Below are 23,763 nucleotides of genomic sequence, written 5' to 3' on the forward strand. Positions count from 1 at the left end.
AAAATTATTACTTAGAATCCCTAATAGATCCATGTTTAGCTAGAAATGTGAATTAATCAACACTAATTCATGTCTTTTTTCAGTTTCACTGTCACTAGTTCTAGTGGATCACTGTAGATCGACGAGAGACATGATTTACCTTCGGTCAGAGTCTCACCAGTGAACCTAGGCTAGACTGGAGTGCAATCCAGCCCAAAGGGAGAAAGAGAGAGAGAGAGAGATAGAGCGCGCGAAATGCCGAACAATGGTGCGTGGGACAACATGTTGGGAAATTGGAGCGATGAATGCTGAATGGAGAAGTGATCACCCTATGCATCTTCCGAGCACTCCTTCGGAGCCGGCACTCAGGCCTCAGACACCCGGAATGGGGTGGAGGAGAGTGAGAAAATCTGCGTGCAGAGGAAAGAGATTATTCAACTCTGTCCCGCGACGGGAAATTGGTGCATGGCAGAGACTTGGCTGCCAATGCACAAATATTTTGTGTTGAAGGGAGGAACGAAAGAAATCCCAGAGCACAAATGTTCCTTTTTCGCATACAATTCCATACCCCGTGCACAAGTCCACATCCAACATCGCCATATACAGGCGAGCGCTGCATATAGCGTTGCCTATATTCATACGCCCTGTACCTATGTGCGCTTTTCTCATATAGCCGCTATATCGCAGTGTGCAGAATTATGTATCTGGCTGTCTGGCTGTAACACAGACAGTTCTTATCGATTCGTACTTATGTGTATATGGCAGCACATAACCCCAGTCTATATGTACACTTTCTGTGCATAAACGTGCCGGAGCAAGAAGGAGAGATCGAGGAGAGACAGAGAGATGGATTTTTTGGGGAGCGCGAGCGGGCCAAAGAATCATGGAGGCAGACACTTTTTGGGGCATCGCAACTTGCAATCTCACGCAGATGCGTACGAGATGCAAACTGAGCTCCGCCATGCAGACGTCCTTCCCGCCGGTCGCAGGCGCCCACACGGCCGGAGCTCAGGTACTGCAGATGCACTCCTTGCAGTGACCCTCTTGCCTGCGCTCACGTCGCGCTGACTTGCCCGAGATGAATCTCGAGCAGACAGAGACGGCACGAGCTGGCAAGGAGGTTTCCCCACAATGAAAATCGATTCGTGTCGTGGAAAGTTGTCTCTGTTCGGCGGTGCTTTTTCACACTTTCATGCGAATGGTCAGTTATTCGCGGTCGGGAGGGAGAGAAAGGTCAAAGACCCAGATGAGCTATCAGACGCAGACACAATAATATGAATCAGTATTGCAAAAATAGCAAATTATATCCACTTACCCAATTGGATCTCAACCACACACGCATTTGGCGAATTTTTATCGTTCGCCAAACTCGATCCGCACTTTTTACACACCATCGCCGCGCGGCCAACGCACAGAGGAGCATCTCTGCCGATGTCTGAGGCGCTCCTCCTCTTGCGCGCTCCCTTGGGCAGGTGTCTTTCACCCGCCTTCGTGGCTCGAGACGCCAAATTTTCCCGGATACAACGTCCTCACTGTGCAGCTTCCAGAGTGCCTCACACCGCAGAGAACTTTACGAATTCATGACTCCTACACACATTCTCAAGAGAGTATCCATTTCAGCGGTGCAATAGAGCTTGCACAGGAAATTATTTGAGCACCATCGTCAATATTAAATGCAATTTGCCATGATGCACAATGAGCTACCAACACAGATGGCAGATGAATAAAAATTAGATGAATTAATTATCTCAACTGTATTGGGGGGTTATGTGAAAATGCATTATATTTGCTCTCTGTGTCGCTTTATCTCCTTCAAATATACTTTTTCGTTGCTCCTCTGTTCGCCAGAATCGCTCTGTGTTTGGATTCGGATCGTCCCTGACACAATTAACTTGCAAGGACGAGTGCACAAGTTTTTGTCTCAAATTGCACTTAGCGCCTCACTGTGATGCACGATGAGTCTCCTCTGGATCAGAGCATCTCGCGCCTCGTCTCTCTTCCTGATGCGCTCCCGCGGCCACGCAGGGCTGAATGTCAATGCAGTGGCGGTGCATTCTTGCGAATTTTATTAATAAATCGCAAATATAATTATATATCTGCATCTCGGAAACACACACGAGAGCGCGTAAGCACTTGAGATTGCTGACACACACCGCGACATCAGCGTATCGCGAAGTGCATGTTGGAGTGTGTGTCGAGAACTACGTTTCATTTTAATGTTGCCGTTTTTAATATTGACGTCGATTATATTTTCTGCATGGGCGCAAGGAATGTACAAGTGTACCGCACGAAATTTATTAATAAAATCTTCCCTAGATTTCTTTGCTGAAATGCCATGTTGGCGCACAGCGAAGACTCTCTGCTGTGCAATGTGAGTGCACTTTGTGCCCCAACACTAGCATCCAACTAAAATGGCCTTTCTCCCTGCGTCCTCCATTCCTGGGCGAAAATTTCCACCGACCCCCGATTTTTCCTCGTCAGCAGATGAGGCGCAGAGCCCAGAAAAGGCGATGCAATATCACCACTGTCGCTGCCTGATGACGATGGATAATCCAGTATTTTATGCACATAATTGGTGTTGAGTGGGTATTGCAGAAAGTTATACATATATATATATATATGTATATATATATAGTTATATATCCCAATGCATTTTGTCGTTGACTCCGCATTCACCAACACAGAAATCCTCACGAAAATTTTTCAACAAATTATATATTCAATTTCACTCTATCACTGGGAAACTCGCAACATTTTCAGCCCAATGTTCCACTGTCTGCTCGGAAAAATTCTCCTCGCCACATTCGAGACCCGGTGCAGTTGTCACAAAGGAAAAGCTCCCATTTCCTCTCCCGACCGGAAATCCATCCATTCGCAACCCTCACTGCACCCCTTTTCCGTCCGCGACAGCCCGCGCGCGGCCCCGCAGGAAAAGCGACGGCGGACGGGCGCTTTTCTCCCAAGTGAAGAAAATTTCTGCACTGGCAGAGCTGCCCCTCAGTGTAAAGCCACTTCACCGCGGAACAGAAACCATCACAACGCAACGGCTGAGAGAGAACTAAAACTTGAAAATGCAATATTCGCGCAATATGCACCGAGAAAGTGGGCTTTAAAAGAGAACGAGAAGAGTCGCGACTCGAACCTTGCGCAGTTGCTCACTTACTCAATACTTCGCCAAACTTGCATCCTCAACTTTCTCCCAATGAAAAGCGCTCCTCTCCGGCTGGGGCTGAAGGGAGTTCTCAAGGTGATGCTGGAAAATTCTGCGGTTTCACGGATACAATGACAAACGCGGTGGGAAAGAAAAGCTCACGAATGCACAGCATCGTATGGAGATAACACGTTGATTTGGATGCATCTGTGATGTTATTTTATTTATATCCCGGGTATTCTTGTTCCAATATTTATTACTGAATATTCTAATTATTGGTTATTAAATAATTAAAACGCAAACTCATAAATTACAGGAATAATTTGTTAAATTTGATTTGGTCCTGATGAACATGGTTCTGTTCTTGGTTCTACTGCTCCTTAGGAAGCTGAATGTTGGTTTTCGCGTACTTTAATGAGATTGAAAATTGTCTAAAAAAAATATAAAAAGCAATTGGAGAAAAATCTTCATGGCTGACAGAATCTCTTCACCCTCAAATTTCCCATTTTCCTAGATTTATGAATGCACAAATGGATGTATAATTTTGATTCCCAGATTCATCTTCTCCGCGCAGTCATCAACGGTCGTTTTGAAGCGGCCGACATCGAAAAGTGTGTCGAAAAGATTTGACAGCAGCAAGCGAAGAAAGGAATGTAAAGTGTGTGAGCAATACGTATTTTCCGCAAATCTCCCGTGTTAATTCCCGTGCCTTTGCAATCTCTGTGATCATTCGCGTGACAGTGGGTGGAAAGGGGAATGATAGAGGCGCCCTGTGCGGAAAAATGGACGTGGACGCTCCGGTGTGCGCGGGATCTGTGATAATTCTGGCGCAGTCCAAGAATCGCATCTCAAAGAAGGTTGAAGTGCCTGCCAATTGCACCAATTAGCATCTCTGCCGTACTAATTGCCTGGCCCGGGCCTCTTTTCTTTGCAGAAATCCTCCAATCAGAAGTACTGTCTGCTGTTCAAAGCCAGCCGCAATGGCATCGAGCGGCTGGAGATCGCGGATTCTGAGACTGACAAAAATCCCCGGATCGTCACAATGGAGAATTGCGTGAAGATCACATCGGAGGGACCGCCAGCCAATCTCATTCACGTCGTCACGAAGACGGAGAGCGTGACGCTGGGAACGCACACCGAGGACGAGCTAAAGAAGTGGTTGTCCGCCCTGCAGACTGTGGCCTTCAAGGAGAAAACCACCTGCGCCCTGGCTCGTGGCTCAGTCATCGAGGAGGACAACGATCTGTACTGCTCCTCTTACAGCGACGGCGTTTTCACGGTCAAGCTCATCCCCTCTGACACCTCTATTCGCTGTAACCTGCCCATGAAGCCCTACCGCCTAGCCTTGACCGCTGTGGAGCTCCAGCTGCGCTCGTTCGAGGACGAGGCGTTCATTGTGGCCAAGTGGCCGTATCGCTTCATCCGGAAGTACGGCTATCGCGACGGCAACTTCACATTCGAGGCGGGAAGGAAGTGCGAGACCGGCGAGGGCATCTTTCGGCTGGATCACGCCAATCCACAGGTGAGAAATGCCATTGAAACCACTCCAGAGCCTCCCTCTAATGTCGCATTTTTACTCGCAGGAGATTTTCCGGTGCATGTCCAGCAAAATGAAGAGCATGAAGAAGCTGATCAACGGAGAGAGTGTCTCGAGCTTGGATTGCGGCGAGAGTCAGCTCAGCGCTGCGCTCTCTATGGAGGCGGGTTCCAGGAGTCCTCTGCCGCCATCGCCCAACCAGGCGCTAGTCCAGGACTCAGACAGTTCATCCCTGCAGCAGAGCTTCGCGTCCATTCGTGGCTTCATCTCTTCCAACGATTCCCTGAATAACGTCTCCACGAGCAGTTCCATCCCGCTTCTCAAGCACATTCCGCACAAACCGCCAAGGAAAGGATTGACCATTGCTCTGCCCGGAGCGCCAGAGGAGCTGAGCAAGGACAAATTTCGAAATCTACCCAATTACGAGCCAATCTCTGTGCCAATTCGGGAAGCCGCCGCCCTGGAGGCCACCGAGGCAGTCACGCAGCCTGTCTCAGCGCCGGAACGCGATTATGAGAGCATCGAGACGATCACAGACGCGTGGCGGACGCTGGGCATAGATGAGGTTAAGCACACCGAGCAGATTCACACACCGGAAGAGGATCTGATTGAGTTTGTGCGGACGAGCGCTAAGGTGACGAGGCCCAGCCTGGTTCTCGCTTCTCCCGAGCCAAATAATCCAGACTCCGAGAGCGCCGATCACGATGATTATGATCGTTTGGAGTTCTTCCGGAGCAACACCAAGATTTCCGCTACCTACAAGACAGTGATTCCAATCATTCCGCCCACGCCGCCGCCTTCCAAGCCGCGCACCGACGATTACGAGATCGTGGGGAATCCGGACACTCAAGCGTGCCGCCTCGCGGACGACAGCTACATGGGGTACGGCGTCCTGCGCAAACCAGCGGACCAGGCGCGACTCGAGACGCCAGAGCTGGGCCACCAGAAGTACAACGGCCTGGACTATGCGATCGTGAGCAAGCCCAAGAGGGTGTGACTTCCTCCGCCACCAAAGACATGTCGCCATACATTCCCCGCGGACTCACAAGTGCCTTCCCTGCGCGCCAGGGTCTTCACGCGTTGCCATAACACGAGAGGAACGACAACGAGCAATCTCGATTGGAGGACGACTTCGGATTAAGTATCGCCGGATTGTACTTAATCTAGATGTATCTCTTTTGTATATAATCTCACATATTTTAATAAAATCTTTTAAATATTCATCCTGCGAAAGATCGCTAAGATTCCCTGCCCACAAACTCCTCTTGGCTGATTCGAACGACCTCTTCGCCTTTTTCCCGAAGAATTTCCTCGATATTCCTCCCCTTGACGTCTGTGAACCAGTTCAGATTATCGGCTATCAAATGATTATTGCTGCATCCTTCGCACTTCACAATCACCACTCCTTTCGTGTAAGCCACTTTGGAAATCTTCTTAGAATTCCTCGTGCTGCACACTTTGCACGTGAACTGCAACTGAAGATGCGTGGGAATTTTCGTTACCACTTTTGAAGCTGGGATTTCATCAGAAAATCCCCGTCTTTGGTGTATTGTCGCGACTGGAGAATAGAGTCTCTGGACAGCAGGAACTCTTGATGATGTCCATCGCGACAAACTTATAGGTATTTGTCGATAAAGACTTGGAAATTTACGTAAAAACATTTCAGACACACACTTTTGTTTGAGTGCCAGTAAAGTGTTTCTTTATTGTCAAAAATACACCGCCATTGAAGGTCTTTTTCGCCATTTCGCCCGGAACGTGGCGAAATTTATTTGAATCTGCTGAATACCGGCTGATGTCTGTGATAAGGAAAAGATTAGTAAAATAGTATTAAAATCACAAGAGAAATAATGACGAGGGAATCGTGATTCTTTGGAAAAATGTATACATTTGCTTCAGGTCTGAAAAATTCAAGCGAATTATACTTTAAACTTTCTTTTTCATTTCGCGTGAGACTTTTAAACATTCGCTGCCCTTGTTCGCTGCCTAAATAATTGATTTTCAATTTCATTGTGGCAATGATTTAATAATAATGAGGTTTAAATGCAAGTCAGAAACTCACATCGTTTAGACGATCAAAAGGCGAGAAAAAAGAAGACCAAGAAAATTTTCTTATTCCAACGAATAAGTAGTTCATATGAGAATCCTGTGATATGACATAAAACGTGCCTAGTTTGCTGTGTTGCAAGGAAATGTGAAGAACAAATTGGGCATATTAATGCTGCCCCACTTTAAATTTTTCTGAAAATCTGCCGAGACCTTTTCCTGCATTTGGTGTTAACATTGAACTTTTCACCGTGATCTTGCCATAAAAATGACGGTAATTTGTCTGCAGCGTATCAAGCAAATTGGGAAACGAGAGAGTGGAGTTGGGGAAAAATGATAAAGAAAAATTTGTGTGCTCCTGAAGGGGACAATATTTATTTTCATTGTGACGAAGGAGGACAGAGGAAAAGCCTACACAAAATTGTGTCAAGAGTTTCTCTCTGGTTGCCACAATTTATCTTTATGGTTTCCCATCTGGGCAGCAAAAAATTAACAATTCCCATTCGTGTTCTTTGTCCTGCCAAATCCTTCGTGTTTTGGGCAATTTTCCCCGCTTTGCGCACTGTCTGGGAATAATTGTTTCCACTCAAACGGGTGACCTTTTCTTGACCATTGTAAATTGTCGAGGGTGGAATATGTAGGTGTGATGGAATGATTGGGAAGCAATTAATCTGAGTGTTGAGAAAAGGAATCGAAGCACGCGAATGTGCGGAAAGGAGCGGCAAAAGCACTGCTTGGATGCTCGATTGAGACTGATTCTCTCTCTGCCAAGTGCTCTCATCGCATGCTTTCACCGTGAAGTGCGGAGAGAAAGAGAGAGTTTGCGGCAAGCACGCCGAAGCTTTCGAGGAGTCAGGAATAGGCAAAGCACAGAAACTTTTATCTCCAGTTCTTGCCGGACCACAGCAAGCGTCGGACAAGCGTGAGCCAAAGTTCTGAGACTCTATAGTTACTAATCTTCCACTTAGCAGTAAATCATTTGAGCCTGATGGATGACTTATTAGGACTCTCCCCAGAGAACTCTCTCCGCTCGAAGTGCTCAAGTGATACACAAAAGTGTCATGTGACAAAGTGAATCAATTGGTGGTGAATTAATTACCATCGGCATACGCAGAAAGCGCCTATTTGATTAATAAAGCAACAGAGTTCAACGACAGCAAAAATCTGACATTGATGGAAATATCCTATGATAGACTTATGAGCTTATCAGCTCAACTTTTGTGATGATTCGGGCGTCAGGCCGCAACTCACCCCTTAATTCCGTGGGCTGAAAGTGAAAAGGTAGCGCCTTTCTCGTCAATATTCAAGAAGTGCCGTATAATTAAATAAGCAGTGAACGAGTAAAAAAGTACTAAATGTCCTTCAAAAATGATCATTGAAGAATTTATGAGGTTCCGACGGTTTTCACTCGAAAACTTCTTTCTCTTTCTCTAATTTCCTTTCACACGAAGAAGTGCCTGGGATTCGTGCTTGCACTGCTTGCGTGAAAAACATAATAATACCGGAAACGACCTCAAAGGTCAAGTTTGTCGCAACCGGCCAGTGGCGAGATTGTGCTTAAACTTCAACCAAAGAATGCGAAATTAGAAATTGAGTTCATTAAATTCTCCGAATTCTTTTCCAAAATGAAAGTATGCGGTGCTTTCTGGCGTAAGATGTGGAATTTTGAAAAAGAAACTTTAAAAAAGTAAAGTAAATCTTTAATTGTTAGAACTCTTCTGGACATACATTAGAATTTCCGAAAATTGGGATTCTTGCTTAAATCAATGGCCAGTAAAATTGAATATGTCGCAATTTACCTAAACTAACTTCTGTCAAAGTACAAGCTGGCTTGGATTAAGACTGTTAATTGATATTTGACTATTAATTAACAAATTGTAAAAAGTTCTGCAATTGGAGAGCAACTCTATTCAAATTCAGCAGAGACAGTCAACTTTTTGTCCACAAATGAGTGGGTGTTTTTCTATCTCGGTACCTTAATGTATGTTTTAAATGTTCTGTGTAATTTGCAAACCCGTGAAAGGAGTTCAATGTGGGATGAAGTGATTACTCAAAAAGCTCTGTGCGGTTTTTCATGGGTTGCAAGGCTTGAGTGGGTGGCAAAATATACATACTGAGCATGGACTATTGCACAGAATTGGTGGGCGAGACTTTATATTTCCCAGGGTAGTTCTCAAGAGTCCTCACGGTGATGGCTTTATTAATTGCTGTTGAGGAAAAACAAGTGAATTAAGTCACGGTCGTATTGCAGAGAGCACAAATATTTTTAATGCAAATGTTATATACACACTCTGCTTCTCTTAATTTACACTCGTCGAGATATTCCAGTGTCAACAGTTTAAGGTAGCAAAAAGAAGACTGTGAATTTATAATACTTGACGTGTCATATACAGTATGAATTTCTGTGGACGAATCCTAAACGACAAAATGCTAATTTTTCCTCACTCATTTGCACCACCAGGAGTGGTTCGACCTTCATTACCAGCGCGGTAAATTGGACGATTTTCCCAACACTTGAATTTAAAATGTGTCAGAGAGGAAGCAAAGTATCTGCAGAAGTGTAAAATTTATAGCCCTGAAAGATAGCATCCCGAATAATCGTGAGTGGTCTCTAAATGAGACAACAAAGGAAAGGGTTAAAATGATAGTATCATTTCACGCTTCTTTATCATTTGATGCAAACTTTTATGAAACACTTCCAACCGCACTTCGCATGAGAATGCCCAGAATTTATTTACTGTAGCCCAAGTGTTGGTGGTGAGCAAAATACAAATGATAAGCTCTCAAGGTTTGCAAGATTCCATGATTCTCGCATTAGTCACCTCACAATGGACATGCTTTTGTGATGAAGGAATACAGATTTGAAGTGAGTGAATGCAGAAAACTATTTCAATGGGATCAACCAAACGGAAATGTGTTAATTTCTCATTCAGATTCAGTGAGTTAATTCCTATGACATAAATTTCTGTCAGTAGAATAAGGGAATAAAAAGATAATCATCGTTTTGTTAGATCACAATATCAGGGATTTCTTACTTTATCAGTATCACAGCTGAAAGCACACCAAGTTTGGGTGGTGAAGACGGAAAACCTCCAACCGACTCCACACTCTTTTCATCTCAATAAACTTTTAGTGTTGCGCCCCCGCCCACAAACTGGGATGTGCGCTAAAACACAAAAGAAATATTTCCACACACATCCTCAAATTCACATTCATGAAACAGAGGGAGAGAGAGATTTTCAATAAATCTACCCCCTGTTTTGCGCCGATGAGGAATGTCAGTTTTCAATGAAATTGAAATTCAGAAAAACGCTTTGTTGCTCATGTTTGACTTTTTAAAACTCCACAAAGAACATTCATGCAGATTTTTCAATTTTTTACTCATTATTCCTCATGAAAATTTGGTCTCATTACGCGAGTAATTTATTGGTAAATTGAAGAGGGAAATAATGTGCATAATCTTCCTTATTACCTTTTCATTTCAATGATGTGGTGATAATTGAGTTGTTATGTTGTGCCGTAAAACTGTGAAATGGTAAAATTTGGAATTAAGCTTATGTAGATTATAAAATCGTTGTGAATTTTCATTAAATGAACATATAGCAAATTATCATTTTTCAATTCTCATTAGAGTTCTGACCCTTGGTTCATGAAGAGATAATATTTAATTAGATTTGTTGAATGGATTCACGCAGTTTGTGTTATACTTTCATTAATCTACATAATAATTCATTGATAAGGTCTGATGGTTAGAATAATGTTTTACCAAATATTCACTACGCTAAATATACACTAGAATTCAAGCTAAAAGCTGCAATGATTGATATTGAAAAATTAATAGATTATGCGTGTTTGTCTTTGATGCTTTACTAAATTTCCACATAGAAAATTAATGCATTCAATATGAAATTCTCTTTAATTAATACTCGTATTGATTTTGACCCAAAATTCAAAATGAAATTATAAAGTATATGAAGGATTTTTTAAATACATATGTAGTTCGTGCAATATATCATCCACAAAGCATCTACTAATTCAATTTCGGCTCCAACAAAGAAAGAAGTGGTTTCGATTCCCCTTAATTTGTCTTGAAAACTTTTAGAAGGAAAAGTTTGGTTGTTCAATTGAATTAACTCAATTTCGATTCTTTATTGTACACCAATCGTCTTGTTTCAAAGAATAGGGCAAACATGTTCATGCTCAAGAAAACATTATTTGGAGTGATAATCTCCACATTGAAGAATTAACAAGAAGTTTCTTGTCAATTATCGCAAGAATATACATAAATTGTACGACCTTCTTTTCAGTTACATACTGAACAAAAAAGGAAATTTTACCACAAAGTTGAGACTTTTGCGATAGTTTCAAGGTGATAGATAAGTGTCTGGAAAAATCCGCTCGAGATTCTGTCTCAAAATGTGACTTTTAGGAGAAAAATCCATTGACGTAATGCGAAAAGTTTTGATTCACCCTCCTGATAAGTATTAATACTTCCTGGGAAAGCAAAGTTTTTGCGTTAAAATTTGTGTTTAGAATGAAAATGTTTGAGTGAAATCCCTTCATAATGACGGTGTTTACACGGATATTTGAGTAGACAGAGTGTTTCAGGAAAGTGAAACTTCCTTGCTTTTAGCACTATTGATTTTTCTACATACGTTATGCTATGGTTCACGGAGCACCCCAAATTTTTACCACTTTTCAATGGATTTCTAAATTTTTGATATGCTATATTAGCAGCCAATTGACAGTATCCTTCACTTTACTCTCTGTCCCTTGTCGCTATCAAAGGACGCTGTGCCATTTTGTAATGATATAACGAAGGTTTCTCAGAACTACTCCTGAATACTGAATGAGAAAATCAATAGGCAAAGAAATTCATAAGCATATTATTATCACTTTATTATCCTGAATGTTATCATGAGTGTGAGAAGTTGGTACGAGGCGTTAAGTGCTTCTGTGCTATCTCTTAAAATACAATCTTCCAGCAGACGTGCTTATATGAAATACTTCCACGGCGAAATGAACATTAAACATATTCTTTACTCATTACATTATGTGTCTTTTGAGCTTTCCATTCTTCCCATCTTTGCCCGCTTTATCACGTTTTACCAGAAAGTTATTTCTTCAAATAAACTGTAGCAGACGAACTCTGTGAATCCTTGTTTGGACTGTACTAAATCTTTCTCATTCCGTAGTGAAAATGTTTTCACATCATCGTGTATTTCACATATCAAAAATGTTTGAACAAGCCAACTAAAAATCCTACCTACGCTTCGTATTCTTAACATGCCGAAAGTGCCATTTGGGAGAGTAATCGCGAAGTTATTATTATTTATGAGGAGTGGGGAAATTTTCCGCTCCAGGCAACTTTCTCTTCCAGTCACCGTTCCTTACGAAACGCCGTAACCTTTTAAAATCCCTCCCCAGAAGATAAATGGAACACGCCACGGGACTTTGGGTTTTCTTGCCGGTCTCAATTCTCCTGTTTTTTCCCCATTTGGCCTCGATGGTGGAATGCTGTGTTGAAAAAGTAAAGTATATTACATATTGAAGGATGCAAGAGAATACAGAATAATCAGACTTGGTCAATTGCTCACAATGGCAATATTTGAACTGTGAAATTTACCTTTATTTTACATTTTGAATAAGAAAATTCGCATGTGTTTCCTCGCACTAAAGCTCCATTCACTCAGGTGGATAATAAATTAAATTTAAGACAGAAGAACCTTAGAAACTTTTGTAATCTACCTACAACATGTAACAATGATGGATAGCGTTCGATCCATTCGGAATTACAATTTGACAGTAACTTCTTTTTAACTCCTGATGTAAAGTTAAAGTTCTTGAGGCACGTGTACCCTCACTTCTTCACCTTTTAACTTTGATGACAGAGTTAATACACGTGGACTTCAGTCTGGAAAAAACTCTCTTAAAGGATTAGCAAAGTTTATATAAATTTGACTTGACCATTATTTATTACCCTCAAAATATTTCTAAGCTCGAAAAGAATGTTTTCTGTTCTACAAAAAGTTGTAACAATATTGTACACTTGTGTGCATTTAGTAATATTATTTTTCATGATTCTGAAAACTGCACCATCTGTGAAATATTCTAGAAATTGTAGTGGAAATGCAAATATCATCCTTTAACTTAATTTGAAAGCAATTTTCCACGATTATGCTTTTCTCCTGTTCTGATAACTAAATATGCATGAATTCCTGCTTTTGCATATGTTTTATTGAATTCATCTTCTCGTTTGGAAGAAGTGAGTTTTAGAAGACGGCTTAGAGTAATCTGAAATCTGTATGAATAAGCTTTGTTTACACGAAAATGAAATTTATGGATGATTCGAGATTAACAATATTTTAAAGACTGACCGCAGAAATCTGGATTATACTGGATGAGTGAAGTATAAAATCTAATTAGTATTAAATTCACTGAATGAATCCCTTGTTCTCTGTTTTATTTCTTTAACTTTTCTTCTGCCGTAAATAAATTGTTGGAAACTTTTTTTTAGAGAGAGTGTTGATGTGTTTGTGGGTGAAGAAAAAAGGTCTCTGGCTCTTCGGGAGAACCGAAAAAGTTTCTCTGTAAAATAACAGAAATGTATTCTTCGTGTTTACACTTGATCTCATTCTCGTATCCTTTTTGGGAAATCTCTCAAAACTCGTTAATAGTGAAAGCTTATATGGCTGAAGTGAAAAAGAGACGGAAGTAGATATATTCTAGGTTGATTAAGTTACTGTGTGGTTGAGAAATGAAATACGCCATTAATAAGGAAAGTGATGTAATTATGGGCGTTTTCTCTGGTGTTAATTTGCAGATTTTGTGGGAGGAATACGTTCAGGCGGCGTCGTGAGAGAAGAGACAATTTTCGCTAAATGCGCATCGATGACGCAGTGCAAGTGCAACGAATCCAAATCATCCCCTAACGCGAAGCTCACCGGGAAATGTGAGTGAATGAGTGTGGCAATGCAATCAAATTTCTCTGCAAATGACACCACTTCGGTGGAGAATAGCACCGTGACTGTGATATTTTACACGCCAATTGCCAATGAAAGTGCGACGACGAATGACACATCGGCGGTGGCTTTGCCGACGCCGTCTTGGCTTGCGGCAGGTCGCGTTCAGATTCCTCTGTATGCCGTGATCTTCCTGCTCGCCGTGATAGGCAACTCGCTAGTCATCCTCACTCTGGTGCAGAACAAGCGCATGAGAACCATCACGAATGTGTTCCTGCTCAACCTGGCAGTTTCCGACCTCTTGCTCGGCGTTCTCTGCATGCCATTCACGCTGGTAGGCACACTTCTGCGGGATTTCGTCTTCGGCGAGCTCATGTGCAAATTCCTGCCATTCCTCCAAGGTGAGTTATGCTCCGGTGATATGGAAAATAATTTTCGCCAGCTCAGTATATCAATCACTGGGTCTGTCGCAATTAACAGTGCTCTCGGCACTGTGATTTATCCTCCACACGGATAATATACACTTATATTTTGGCGCTCATTTTCCACACGGAAAATTCTACGATTTTAATCACGTATTTCTCTGTGGAATTTTGCAATAAATTTCTTCCAAATTCCTTGTAAATATCAAGACCATAAATTGAAAATTAAACATCGGACATATCTGAACAAAATCTCTCTGATTTATTGAACAAGTAAAACTTTCCGCATTCTTGTAACCCTTTCGACTTTTACTTATAGTGGTGAACTTGTGAAAAATTCTTACACCCGTAAATTGTGCTTCTGTATCAAGAATGCGGGCATGTGTGTATATAAATTATCACACAATCACATATTTCACTCCTTTCATGCCCTGCTAACTGACTCCAATTTCAGAACATTTTCACGTCGGCCCGCTTTCAGGCCCGAAGAAAATGTCTGTGGGAAGTAAATATGTAACTGGCCGTTACGTAGCTTCTTTCACGCATTTAATTCAGTTACGTGATTTTTTAAAGCATTTTCTCCACAATTTATAAGGATAGATATTTAAGACATTCTCCTTGTTTCTATTCCAATTGAATTTTAATTAATATTCGGTTACATTGAATGAGATTAGCTGAGCGTAAGTTGGAATTGAAATTTGAGAATATTCTCCAAGGGGTGGAAAACTCACGGACCGATCGATCGATTAAAAATTTTCGGTAGAGATCTTAGTAGCGCAGGCGGGCTCAAATTGACAAAAAACACTTGAAAAAAACAAGTGAAAGGAAGGGAACAGTTTGTTGCACTCGTATTCCAAGCCCAGCCTATGCCTACTATGATCTCTACCAGCAATTTGTATGAATTTTTGCGGAAGTTTACTTTTCACTGCAATTTTTGTCAAATGAGTGATTGTATTCAACTCCCAATGAATCCAGATGGTTAAGTGCACTATTGCTCGACATTAGAGATTTATAAATATTAGATTAGCTTAGATTAGATTCCTATATTCTCCTCGGTGAGTGTGATCACTTATCCATCGCACAACCGACTAGGCCAAGTGTGACGCTTAAGGGATGGAATCACACTCGATTCATTACTAAGTTGGACACGTCTAATCAGGAGGATACCTTCAACTATCGCGATAAGCTGAGAAATCAGCTCATGTTCTATCATGAATCGATTTTGTCTACTGGACTGAAGGATTTACTCCTGGGAGTTCACGTCACTTTCAGCAACTTTCAGTGTAGCTGAAAGACATAACGCTTGGGCTATAAATTTTGCATTATCACTCTGTCTACATAGGCTCGATTGGTGCTCTTTCACAGTTTATCGCTGTTTTATTTTATGCCACCAATTAATGGAAATTGGAGGGCAATTGAAGACAAATACCTCACCTAAGTCGTTGGAGATAATTGGGAAAATGATTGCAAAAAGGGAAGCGCCATCAGGGTTTTCCACGTTTTCCTTGTTTGCCGTTGAGCATTGAGAAAGGAAGGGTAAAAAGCTAAAAAATAATGAAAATTGTGTAGAAAAAGGTTGAGGAAAAATTGCCTCTGGTGATATGTTGAAAAATTTCCCGACAAGAATCTTTTGACAAAGCCAATTCAAATAAAATGTCCTTCTTCTTAATATTGCATGAATCAACGTACGATGCAGAATTTTTGTGAAAATGGTTAAGAGAATTTAAAGACTAATTCCGCCAGTTTTGTGAAATCTTCTCTAAAATCATCCGTGTATTTCACATTAGAATTCCTCAAAGAAATTATGGAAATTCTCCCCTGGAAGATCTCATTAATAAACAATTACCACCTTTGTTCGCCATTTTCACAATTAAGCACCCAATGTTGCGTTTATTTAACAAGAAAGAGGTCATCCGAATGTTGAGGCCCACAAGCGTAATTAAATGTTATAGACTTAATGAATCTTCTCTGTTAATTCATATTGTGAATATTCTCCTTGAATATTTAATCTATGTTTGTTATCATTTTAACGAAGCTATTACAACAATTTTCTTCATTCTCTTTTTCGTACACAGATAGCTTGAGGCTAATTTCTTCTCTATGGTCAATATTTGAATAGGGAAAGAGATTGTAAAGATGTTTTTAATGGTTTTGCAATATATGGCAGCACGAAAAATTAGAATTATTACAATAAAAGTTTGAATATGAACCGTGGAAGGTAAATTTAGTCATAAATGTGTGTGCTCTGAAATTTTATGCCAAAGTCGGATGAAGATATGAATAAAAAATCTCTGTATATTAGGATGAAAATGTATGATCTTCTTATTAAAACCTTTCCAAAATATGATTTACAAACTTTCTAAATGTAAATATTTGTGAAAATGAGTGTTTCATAATTAATCATCCCTAATTTGCTAAAACTATTTTTTACTTACTTATTTGTTTATTGAAAATTCTCAGGAGAATATGCAAATGATGGTGCTTGCAATGTGCATTTTATGAGTTGAGCAGAATCTCAAATGCATATTTAACAACCTATTTCCATGATGCAGATGCGATGAAAATCATCTGTATTAGTTGGGTAAAAATAGGAACTTCAACAATGTGGTTTCCTCAGGATTGTTTAGCGACATGTACTCTTCATATACCAATTCCATTATCATTTTAAACACATTGCAGATCCCTTATGTACCCCATATATTTACCCTCTCGCATTTTTCTCCCTATTCAGCCCTCGTAAAGGTTCAACCTCACTCATCACTTTTCCTCACACCTCTCTTGCTTCAAATAAAATTTTATTGGGAAACGCAATAAGTGTGACATTTCTCAATGAGGTGAAAAGAGTTTTCACTTATGACGCCAACATTTCACGCACAGTAGACAAAGGATATCTGGAATCGTATATCACAAACATATTGTTGAGAATTTTCTCCACTTTCAAAGATGGTAACGAGAGTTTTCTCCTCAGAAAATATTACCTTCAATTTTTTTTTTAATCACTTTAATCATTCTTGAATTTGATATTTTGCCAAGAAGGAAATTGTGCACTTTATGACATGTACAATAAATTGATATGTTATTTAATTTTGCAGACTGGATTTTAAGATTTTGGGCAACTACAAGAGGTTATTTATTTGTCATATACCCTGTTACTGCTTGATCGCAGAAAATTATACGTTTATTTTCGACGAAATGCTTAAGCGAAGAAAATTGGTAGTTAGCCTTATGGTATTCATTCAGGCATACGCTGTTTTCTTATCATTATATTCGTGTAACTACATAATTAAAATACCCTCTTGGGGATGTCAGAAGCGTTGTTAGGCCAAGAAGTGGCGGAAAATCACGCGACACATAAAAACGAATGAACAGCACAAAACAATAGCCGTATTAAGATATCAAGCCCATCAGGCAGATAATAATGTCAATTATCTCTAATATATATCTAATTAATTACAACACTCATGTCCCTCTCCAGTAGCAATTCATCAATGTATTGTTAGCGGGAGTGTGAAAATTTAGTTTATAAATAGAAAAGTGTTATGTTCATTTGGTAGGAACAAAAATACCCTCGGGCCATCGGAAAATGTAATCAGTCGGCAGGATTTATTCGCAACTTGTCACATTTGTATCATGTGGGAGAATTTATGGAAGGGAAAATCAATGTGTGAGCTTCTCAATAGTGATAAAATTGGATGGTGCTGTCGTGGGAATTGCGGAAATTGGGGCTTCACCGTTGCGAATTCCAATATATTGCGATGGAGGTTGGGAGTGATGGAGGAAATTGCGTGTCTCACGTGGTGGATGTTTGGAGTTGATCTTCAGTCAGTATAAAATTTCCTCGGAAGATATCCAGACTCCCTGCCACATGTATATTTTCATATTTGCCATCTAAACAGCTTTTCTTTTCTCCACCGACATTTTCTGTTTTCCGATGTGCGACTTGTGGACACCGCTTTGTCATCCCCGACGGTAAATAGCCGCAACGGTAGCCGTATCCGGCTGGACTCTGGTCGTAATATCTGTTGAGAGATATTACGCCATTTGTCACCCCCTGCGATCGAGACGCTGGCAGACACTCAGTCATTCGTACAAATTGATTGCTGCTATTTGGTGTGGAAGTCTCGTGTTCATGTCACCTATTGCATTCTTCAGTCGCCTGATACCCATAAGTCAAGGTAAGAGCTTTTCACATCACATCCCGCAAGGTCTATGACGCACCGACATCCCATTTTAACCTTTCCCCTCTCTTTTCTTCCACAATATCGCCAACTTCCTTAGGTGCTATGCCCTCAATACGCCCACTATTTCGCTTGACACACAATAAACACTCGCAGCGACAAGAGAAACCATCAAGATTGACATCTTTTAAATTTATGACAGGTGTGATGAAATGTGTCAAATATAAATATGGGCACTAACAAAGATTATATTGAAGAACAATGCTATATGTTCATATCAAGTGCTCGCTGTCAGTGTCCTTCAATATTTTGAATATATTTTTTGCCACGTTCCATTTCACACATTCTAAGGAACCTATTGAATTAAAGAATGAAATGGTATAAATTTTCTACAGTATTTTCTGCGTGAAACTCTTTCGAGATAATTAATTGCCGATCGATTTTTTTGCGAGCAATATAACTTGAAGTTTCATAAACTTCTTAATTTATCATACACTTTTATTAAAAATGGTCAAAGCGAAGTCAAGTACATTATATACAGAAGTCTCTATATTGAGGACAAATTATGCATAAAATACTCTTGAGCGCAGTCAGCAAAATGTCATCATGACGACATTATAAAGATCATGAAATTTTTTGCCCAGTTTCACAATGAGCTCTCGCCATTCTACAATGAAATAAATCCACACTTAATATGTATCTGTATGACCAAAGGTGTTTTCCTGGGTGTCTTGTCCCAAGGAAACACCCTTTGTCTTGCTATACATAAAATTTTTCACTCTACAGCAATATACTATGGCAGTATTTTGAAGCAAATCCTTAGTTATGTCCTTACTTAAGCAGAATATGCCCTTGTTCTCACGAAGAAAATCCTACGCATATTGTTGCTCGCTTGATCCTGAATCTCGATGAGTATCAACGCAAGAACACAGTTATGCTTCGATACCTTCCCTCGCTGCTATACGTTTTCCCTTGAAACTTGGTGAAAAATGAGCAAAGTGGTGGTTCTATATAGAAATGAATATTTTATTCAAGAGCCATAAATTTCTTTTCGGTCTCTAAGCATACAATGTTTGACGAGGTTATAAAGCATATTTGCGATATGGCTTCTCCCTTCCCTTTTACTACACTTTACATCATCTTTTATCCATGATTTAATTTTATTTTCATTCAATATGTGGCCCCGCATCTTCGGCGAGACAAGGAGCATAAGAATATGCTCCCCAGTGGCCCGAAAGAGTGACATATATACACTTTCTCACCACACGATTGATCCTTGACTAAAACACACACTGTATAGACATTTAATTTGAAAATATCAATAACATCACAGATCTGTGATATTCTTCTTTCTACTCAGGTCATCACAAATGCCGGGAGCACTGGCCAGACGATGCGAAAGAGTACGAACGAATGTATAATTTATTCCTAGATGTATTTCTCTTCGTGCTTCCATTACTTGTGCTCGGCATCACATACTCCCTGATAACTCGGACATTGTGGCAGGGAATGCGAACTGAGAGGAATCTCAAGAATAATCAAAATTCTGAGAATCAATCCAGTGAGTATAGAAATCGCATTTGTGTCTCTTTACATAGGTATGCTTACATATGTACATGCAAGCCTTTAAATAGGATTGAGTTTGAAATATTGCCATATAAGTATGACAAATTGACAGTATGACCTTTGCATTTCAATTGCAATACCTAAAAACTTAGATTCTTGTCTTCTCTTAGAATTCGTTTTAATTAATACCTGTTCTTAATTTCTTTTATGTAATATTTGTATAGCTTCTGTAGCTTTTGGGTGGAAAACGCGAAAATGTAAATAAAGAATCACATATGGTTGTAGAAAACGCCACGTTGTAGATAAATATGGTAGAAAATATACATGTGCTTGATTTATGTATGAAACGTATAAAATATAAAATGAAAAAGAGCCTCAATTTTCCAAATGCGATGTAAGATTTTCCTCAATAGCGATTCAATATGTGTTGAGCTCATCATTTAAATTCTTCGAACAATTTATCATGATTTCGATGGCACATCAAAAAGATGCACGAAAGAGTTGAGCAAATATAAGGTTTGCTAGATTTGCTATCAATTTGTGTATTTTGTGAATCTGAAAGCTCTGCAAGTGCCTTCCATGATTAATGGCGATTGAAAACGCAATGAAATCTTGTTGAATTCAGCTAATTGCCTTATTTGCTGGACATTAAAAATTCACAGAACAAGTGTGAAATTCTGCCCACATTGTAATTGAGAACAATTTATACCGTGGTAAATTTGGCATTTCTCCAAATTTGATCGGTTGCAACGTCAATTAACAAAATTTCAATAACGCAATTAGCAGTTACAACTGTCCGAGAATTTTATTTACCATAATGGTTTTATTCAATTACGACTCAGTGTTTGACGTTGCTGTGTTGTTGATTATTATACAATATATTTCGTATTCAACATATTAATCAGCATAAATTTTGAAAACGTATCGAATTATTTTATAATAGAACATTTTCTTTGCAGCATGGATAAAGAAAATGAAGTTTTAGTGAGAGTTTTATCAGTTGACTTTGCGGGCGTTTTCCAAGAAATTGCAAAGAAAACTATAAATTATTGCTCATGATGTATTCTCTTCTCATTTAAGAATTTGAATTTCAAGAGTTTGAATCTTCTAAAACAATATTGAAACTTTGCAGACATCATTTAAATTTCCTCAACTCAGTCAACGTCAAGCAAAAGTACAATTAATTTTCATTATTTCTTCACCCCTTAGTTTAATTATTATTCTCCGGTAGTTTGTGGCTTAAGGCAACCACTGAACATAAAATCAATAATAATCTATTTGTACACTGCAAAATTAAATTGTATGTCATTGCACATAGAAATTTATGTGAGTTGAAAGTTTATTTGATATGTTGTTTTGAGTGTTTCTAAAATTTGTAATGCAACGAAACACGACAGGCTAATATACATTAGAAACATTGCATTACCTACCCTGTTTCCACCCTCAAACCCCTCAATTGAATCAATTTAAGAACTTGACATTCCATTCAGCAAATTGATTTCAATTGATTTTCCTGAATTGTCCTCCCCTCGGAAGTTCCCTGATATCCTCTCCAAGTTGTCCTTCTATAGTGATATTTGGACACAATGCCTTCTCAAGTGGGAGAATGTTAATGGCTTCCCAACAAGAATCTGCGCATCCGGAAAGCTTGCCTTCTTGCTTTTCCAGTACATTTCCAGAAGATTCCATTGCCTTGAGATGCCAAATAGTACGGTGGCAGAATGTTTTTATGTTAATAAATTATGTCACGAGCTTTGCTCTGAGCATTGCTTGAAAGGGCAAAAAATACAGTTCGGTGCTAATAAGAATGAAATTTATATCAGTAATACCATTCACGTTTTGCTCTGCTTTTACAAGTACATCCCACCGACATAGCGTGCAGTGGCAAACAAGGCCTGATAATGGCAGCATGTCTTGGAGTGTGAGAACATGTGAAATAGGACTTTGTACGAAAATACTGCTAATATTGTTATTCATGGTACGACGCGGATTTTTCATACGACTCTGCCAATTCGTCCTGCCTTTCACACTATGCTACTTTGCTTCCAAATTGCTCATTTTACAGAAAAAAAATATTCATTTTCTCTTGGGTTATAGAATGTGAATAATATTCAGATTATTTTGCTCCTTCGTCTCGTGATGCTGGTAGTGTAATGAAATCCGATAAAAAATTTCCATGCTCGTAACCTTAAACGAAAGTGATATTGAAAAGTTATTCAAGTTTAAACATACATTCAAGCTCAGGACATGTAAAACTTGCCCCGAGGGATTATGTACTGAGGAAGCAACAAGTGAAAGAGTGATAAAACAAATATTCTTTGTCTCTCCTCAGCAAATAACTTAGTGGAAGTATACATAGATGCCCAAGGAACTCCAGCCAGTCGGTGTCCCTCAAGCTGTCGCTACCAATCGAGCAGGGATAGCGTCTCCTGGACACAGTTGCGAAACCACTGGAGTCAAGAATCCACCCGTTCTCGGGCCGCCGTGGGCTCTGTGAGAAAATATGCACCGGGTTTAAGGAGGTGAGTTTCATACATGCCACATTTCTCACTCAAGTTCCCCGTTGACATAAAGCTGAAAAGTAAATTGGTGAAGCGGGTGAAGCTATAAGGCGAAGTGAAATATAATTAAGCAAATTCTAGCTTCCTTTGGGAATCATGCATCTCAGGATGCATATTTTGGAATCTCTTGTGGTTATTTTCCTCATTTAAATTTGTGATGAATGGGAAAAGTTATAAAAGTTATTTTGGCTATGCAGCTGACAATTGCAACTGAATATTTTTAAATATTTGGTGCATTTTATAACTAACACAAAGCAACATAGCGAAATCCAAATGTTTTTTTTTAATACACGAAAGAGCTAAAAAATTTACATATTTGCATTGAGGTTTATAATTTAACTTTTGATTACAATTACACATAAATGCACAGTACATACTGTATACATATATATATATACTGGCTTTAAAATAAGGAGAAATAATTTAGGCTATAATCAAGGTTATGAGATAAGAAAAGGAAAGGTGTTTTTTTACGATATTGAGCTCCATTAAATAGAATGGATTATACTTTAAACTCATCAATAGAACGTTAAATTTTTCATATTTAGAAATGTTAATAAAAGAGTTAAAATGAAGCACTTATTTGAAAAATATTGCCGGGACAGCTCAGATGTAATTCAATTGTGTCATATTTATGTATTCACGGCAAAAAATTAATTATTTAATTTTCATTCTACTGATTTTACAATCAAAACCATTCAAGGCAATTATGCTACTAGAGAAAATTAATTTTAACAGTAAATTAAATACACAATCAATTATCCTTCGAGATGAAGCTATTAAAATGGTTTGCCTTCCAATGAACTGCATAGTATTATGTGGTCAGTAGGCGAATTGATTGAGCGACACTTTGTGAGGATGATATTTTATGATTAATGGTGTGCTCGTCCCTGAAGGCCACAAATAGGTTGAGTGAAGACTTAATAAACTTATTTTTATGCAGGTCAAATGCAGAAAAGAGTCTTCTCAACAAGAAACGCGTGATTCAAATGCTTTTTGTGGTAGTGCTGGAGTTTTTTATTTGCTGGACGCCACTTTACGTGATCAACACGATGGTACTCTTTGAGCCAGGTATCGTGTACGCCAATCTCTCATCAACGGGGATTAGTTTCTTCCAACTGCTGGCCTACACGTCTAGCTGTTGCAATCCCATAACCTATTGTTTCATGAATCGTGGCTTCCGCAAGGCCTTCCTCAACCTCTTCCGCTGCTTCAAGCGATTGCGGGAGCCGCGGCGGATCAGCCTGGGCGGCGGAGGAATGGGCTTGGGCGGCGGTCTAGGTGGTGCTGATCAGCGCAGCGAGGCGGAAACAACGAAACTCCACATTAACCATCGACTCTGCACAGACAGCTCCTACTAA

At 39.8% G+C, this 23,763-nt stretch overlaps 3 protein-coding genes across 3 annotated transcripts; 2 read left to right on the forward strand and 1 right to left on the reverse strand.

Moving 5' to 3' along the window:
• Nucleotides 1-3,769: 3,769 nt before the first annotated feature.
• On the forward strand, nucleotides 3,770-5,908 carry LOC132261911 (uncharacterized). The gene is made up of 3 exons (XM_059760943.1): nucleotides 3,770-3,987; nucleotides 4,065-4,652; nucleotides 4,714-5,908. The coding sequence occupies exons 1-3, from the start codon at nucleotides 3,913-3,915 to the stop codon at nucleotides 5,662-5,664; spliced, it is 1,614 nt and encodes a 537-aa protein (XP_059616926.1). The 5' UTR covers nucleotides 3,770-3,912; the 3' UTR covers nucleotides 5,665-5,908.
• On the reverse strand, nucleotides 5,906-9,192 carry LOC132262448 (DNL-type zinc finger protein-like). The gene is made up of 2 exons (XM_059761720.1): nucleotides 9,159-9,192; nucleotides 5,906-6,180 (listed from the first exon to the last, which is right to left on the reverse strand). The coding sequence occupies exons 1-2, from the start codon at nucleotides 9,190-9,192 to the stop codon at nucleotides 5,906-5,908; spliced, it is 309 nt and encodes a 102-aa protein (XP_059617703.1).
• On the forward strand, nucleotides 7,880-23,763 carry LOC132262449 (cholecystokinin receptor type A-like). The gene is made up of 5 exons (XM_059761721.1): nucleotides 7,880-7,994; nucleotides 13,537-14,076; nucleotides 18,075-18,272; nucleotides 19,636-19,836; nucleotides 23,321-23,763. Exons 2-5 carry the CDS (start codon nucleotides 13,674-13,676, stop codon nucleotides 23,761-23,763), a joined length of 1,245 nt encoding a protein of 414 aa, XP_059617704.1. The 5' UTR covers nucleotides 7,880-7,994; nucleotides 13,537-13,673.

This window comes from Phlebotomus argentipes, unplaced genomic scaffold (assembly GCF_947086385.1).
Source record: "Phlebotomus argentipes unplaced genomic scaffold, Phlebotomus argentipes genome assembly contig_15, whole genome shotgun sequence".
Lineage (NCBI taxonomy): Eukaryota > Metazoa > Arthropoda > Insecta > Diptera > Psychodidae > Phlebotomus > Phlebotomus argentipes.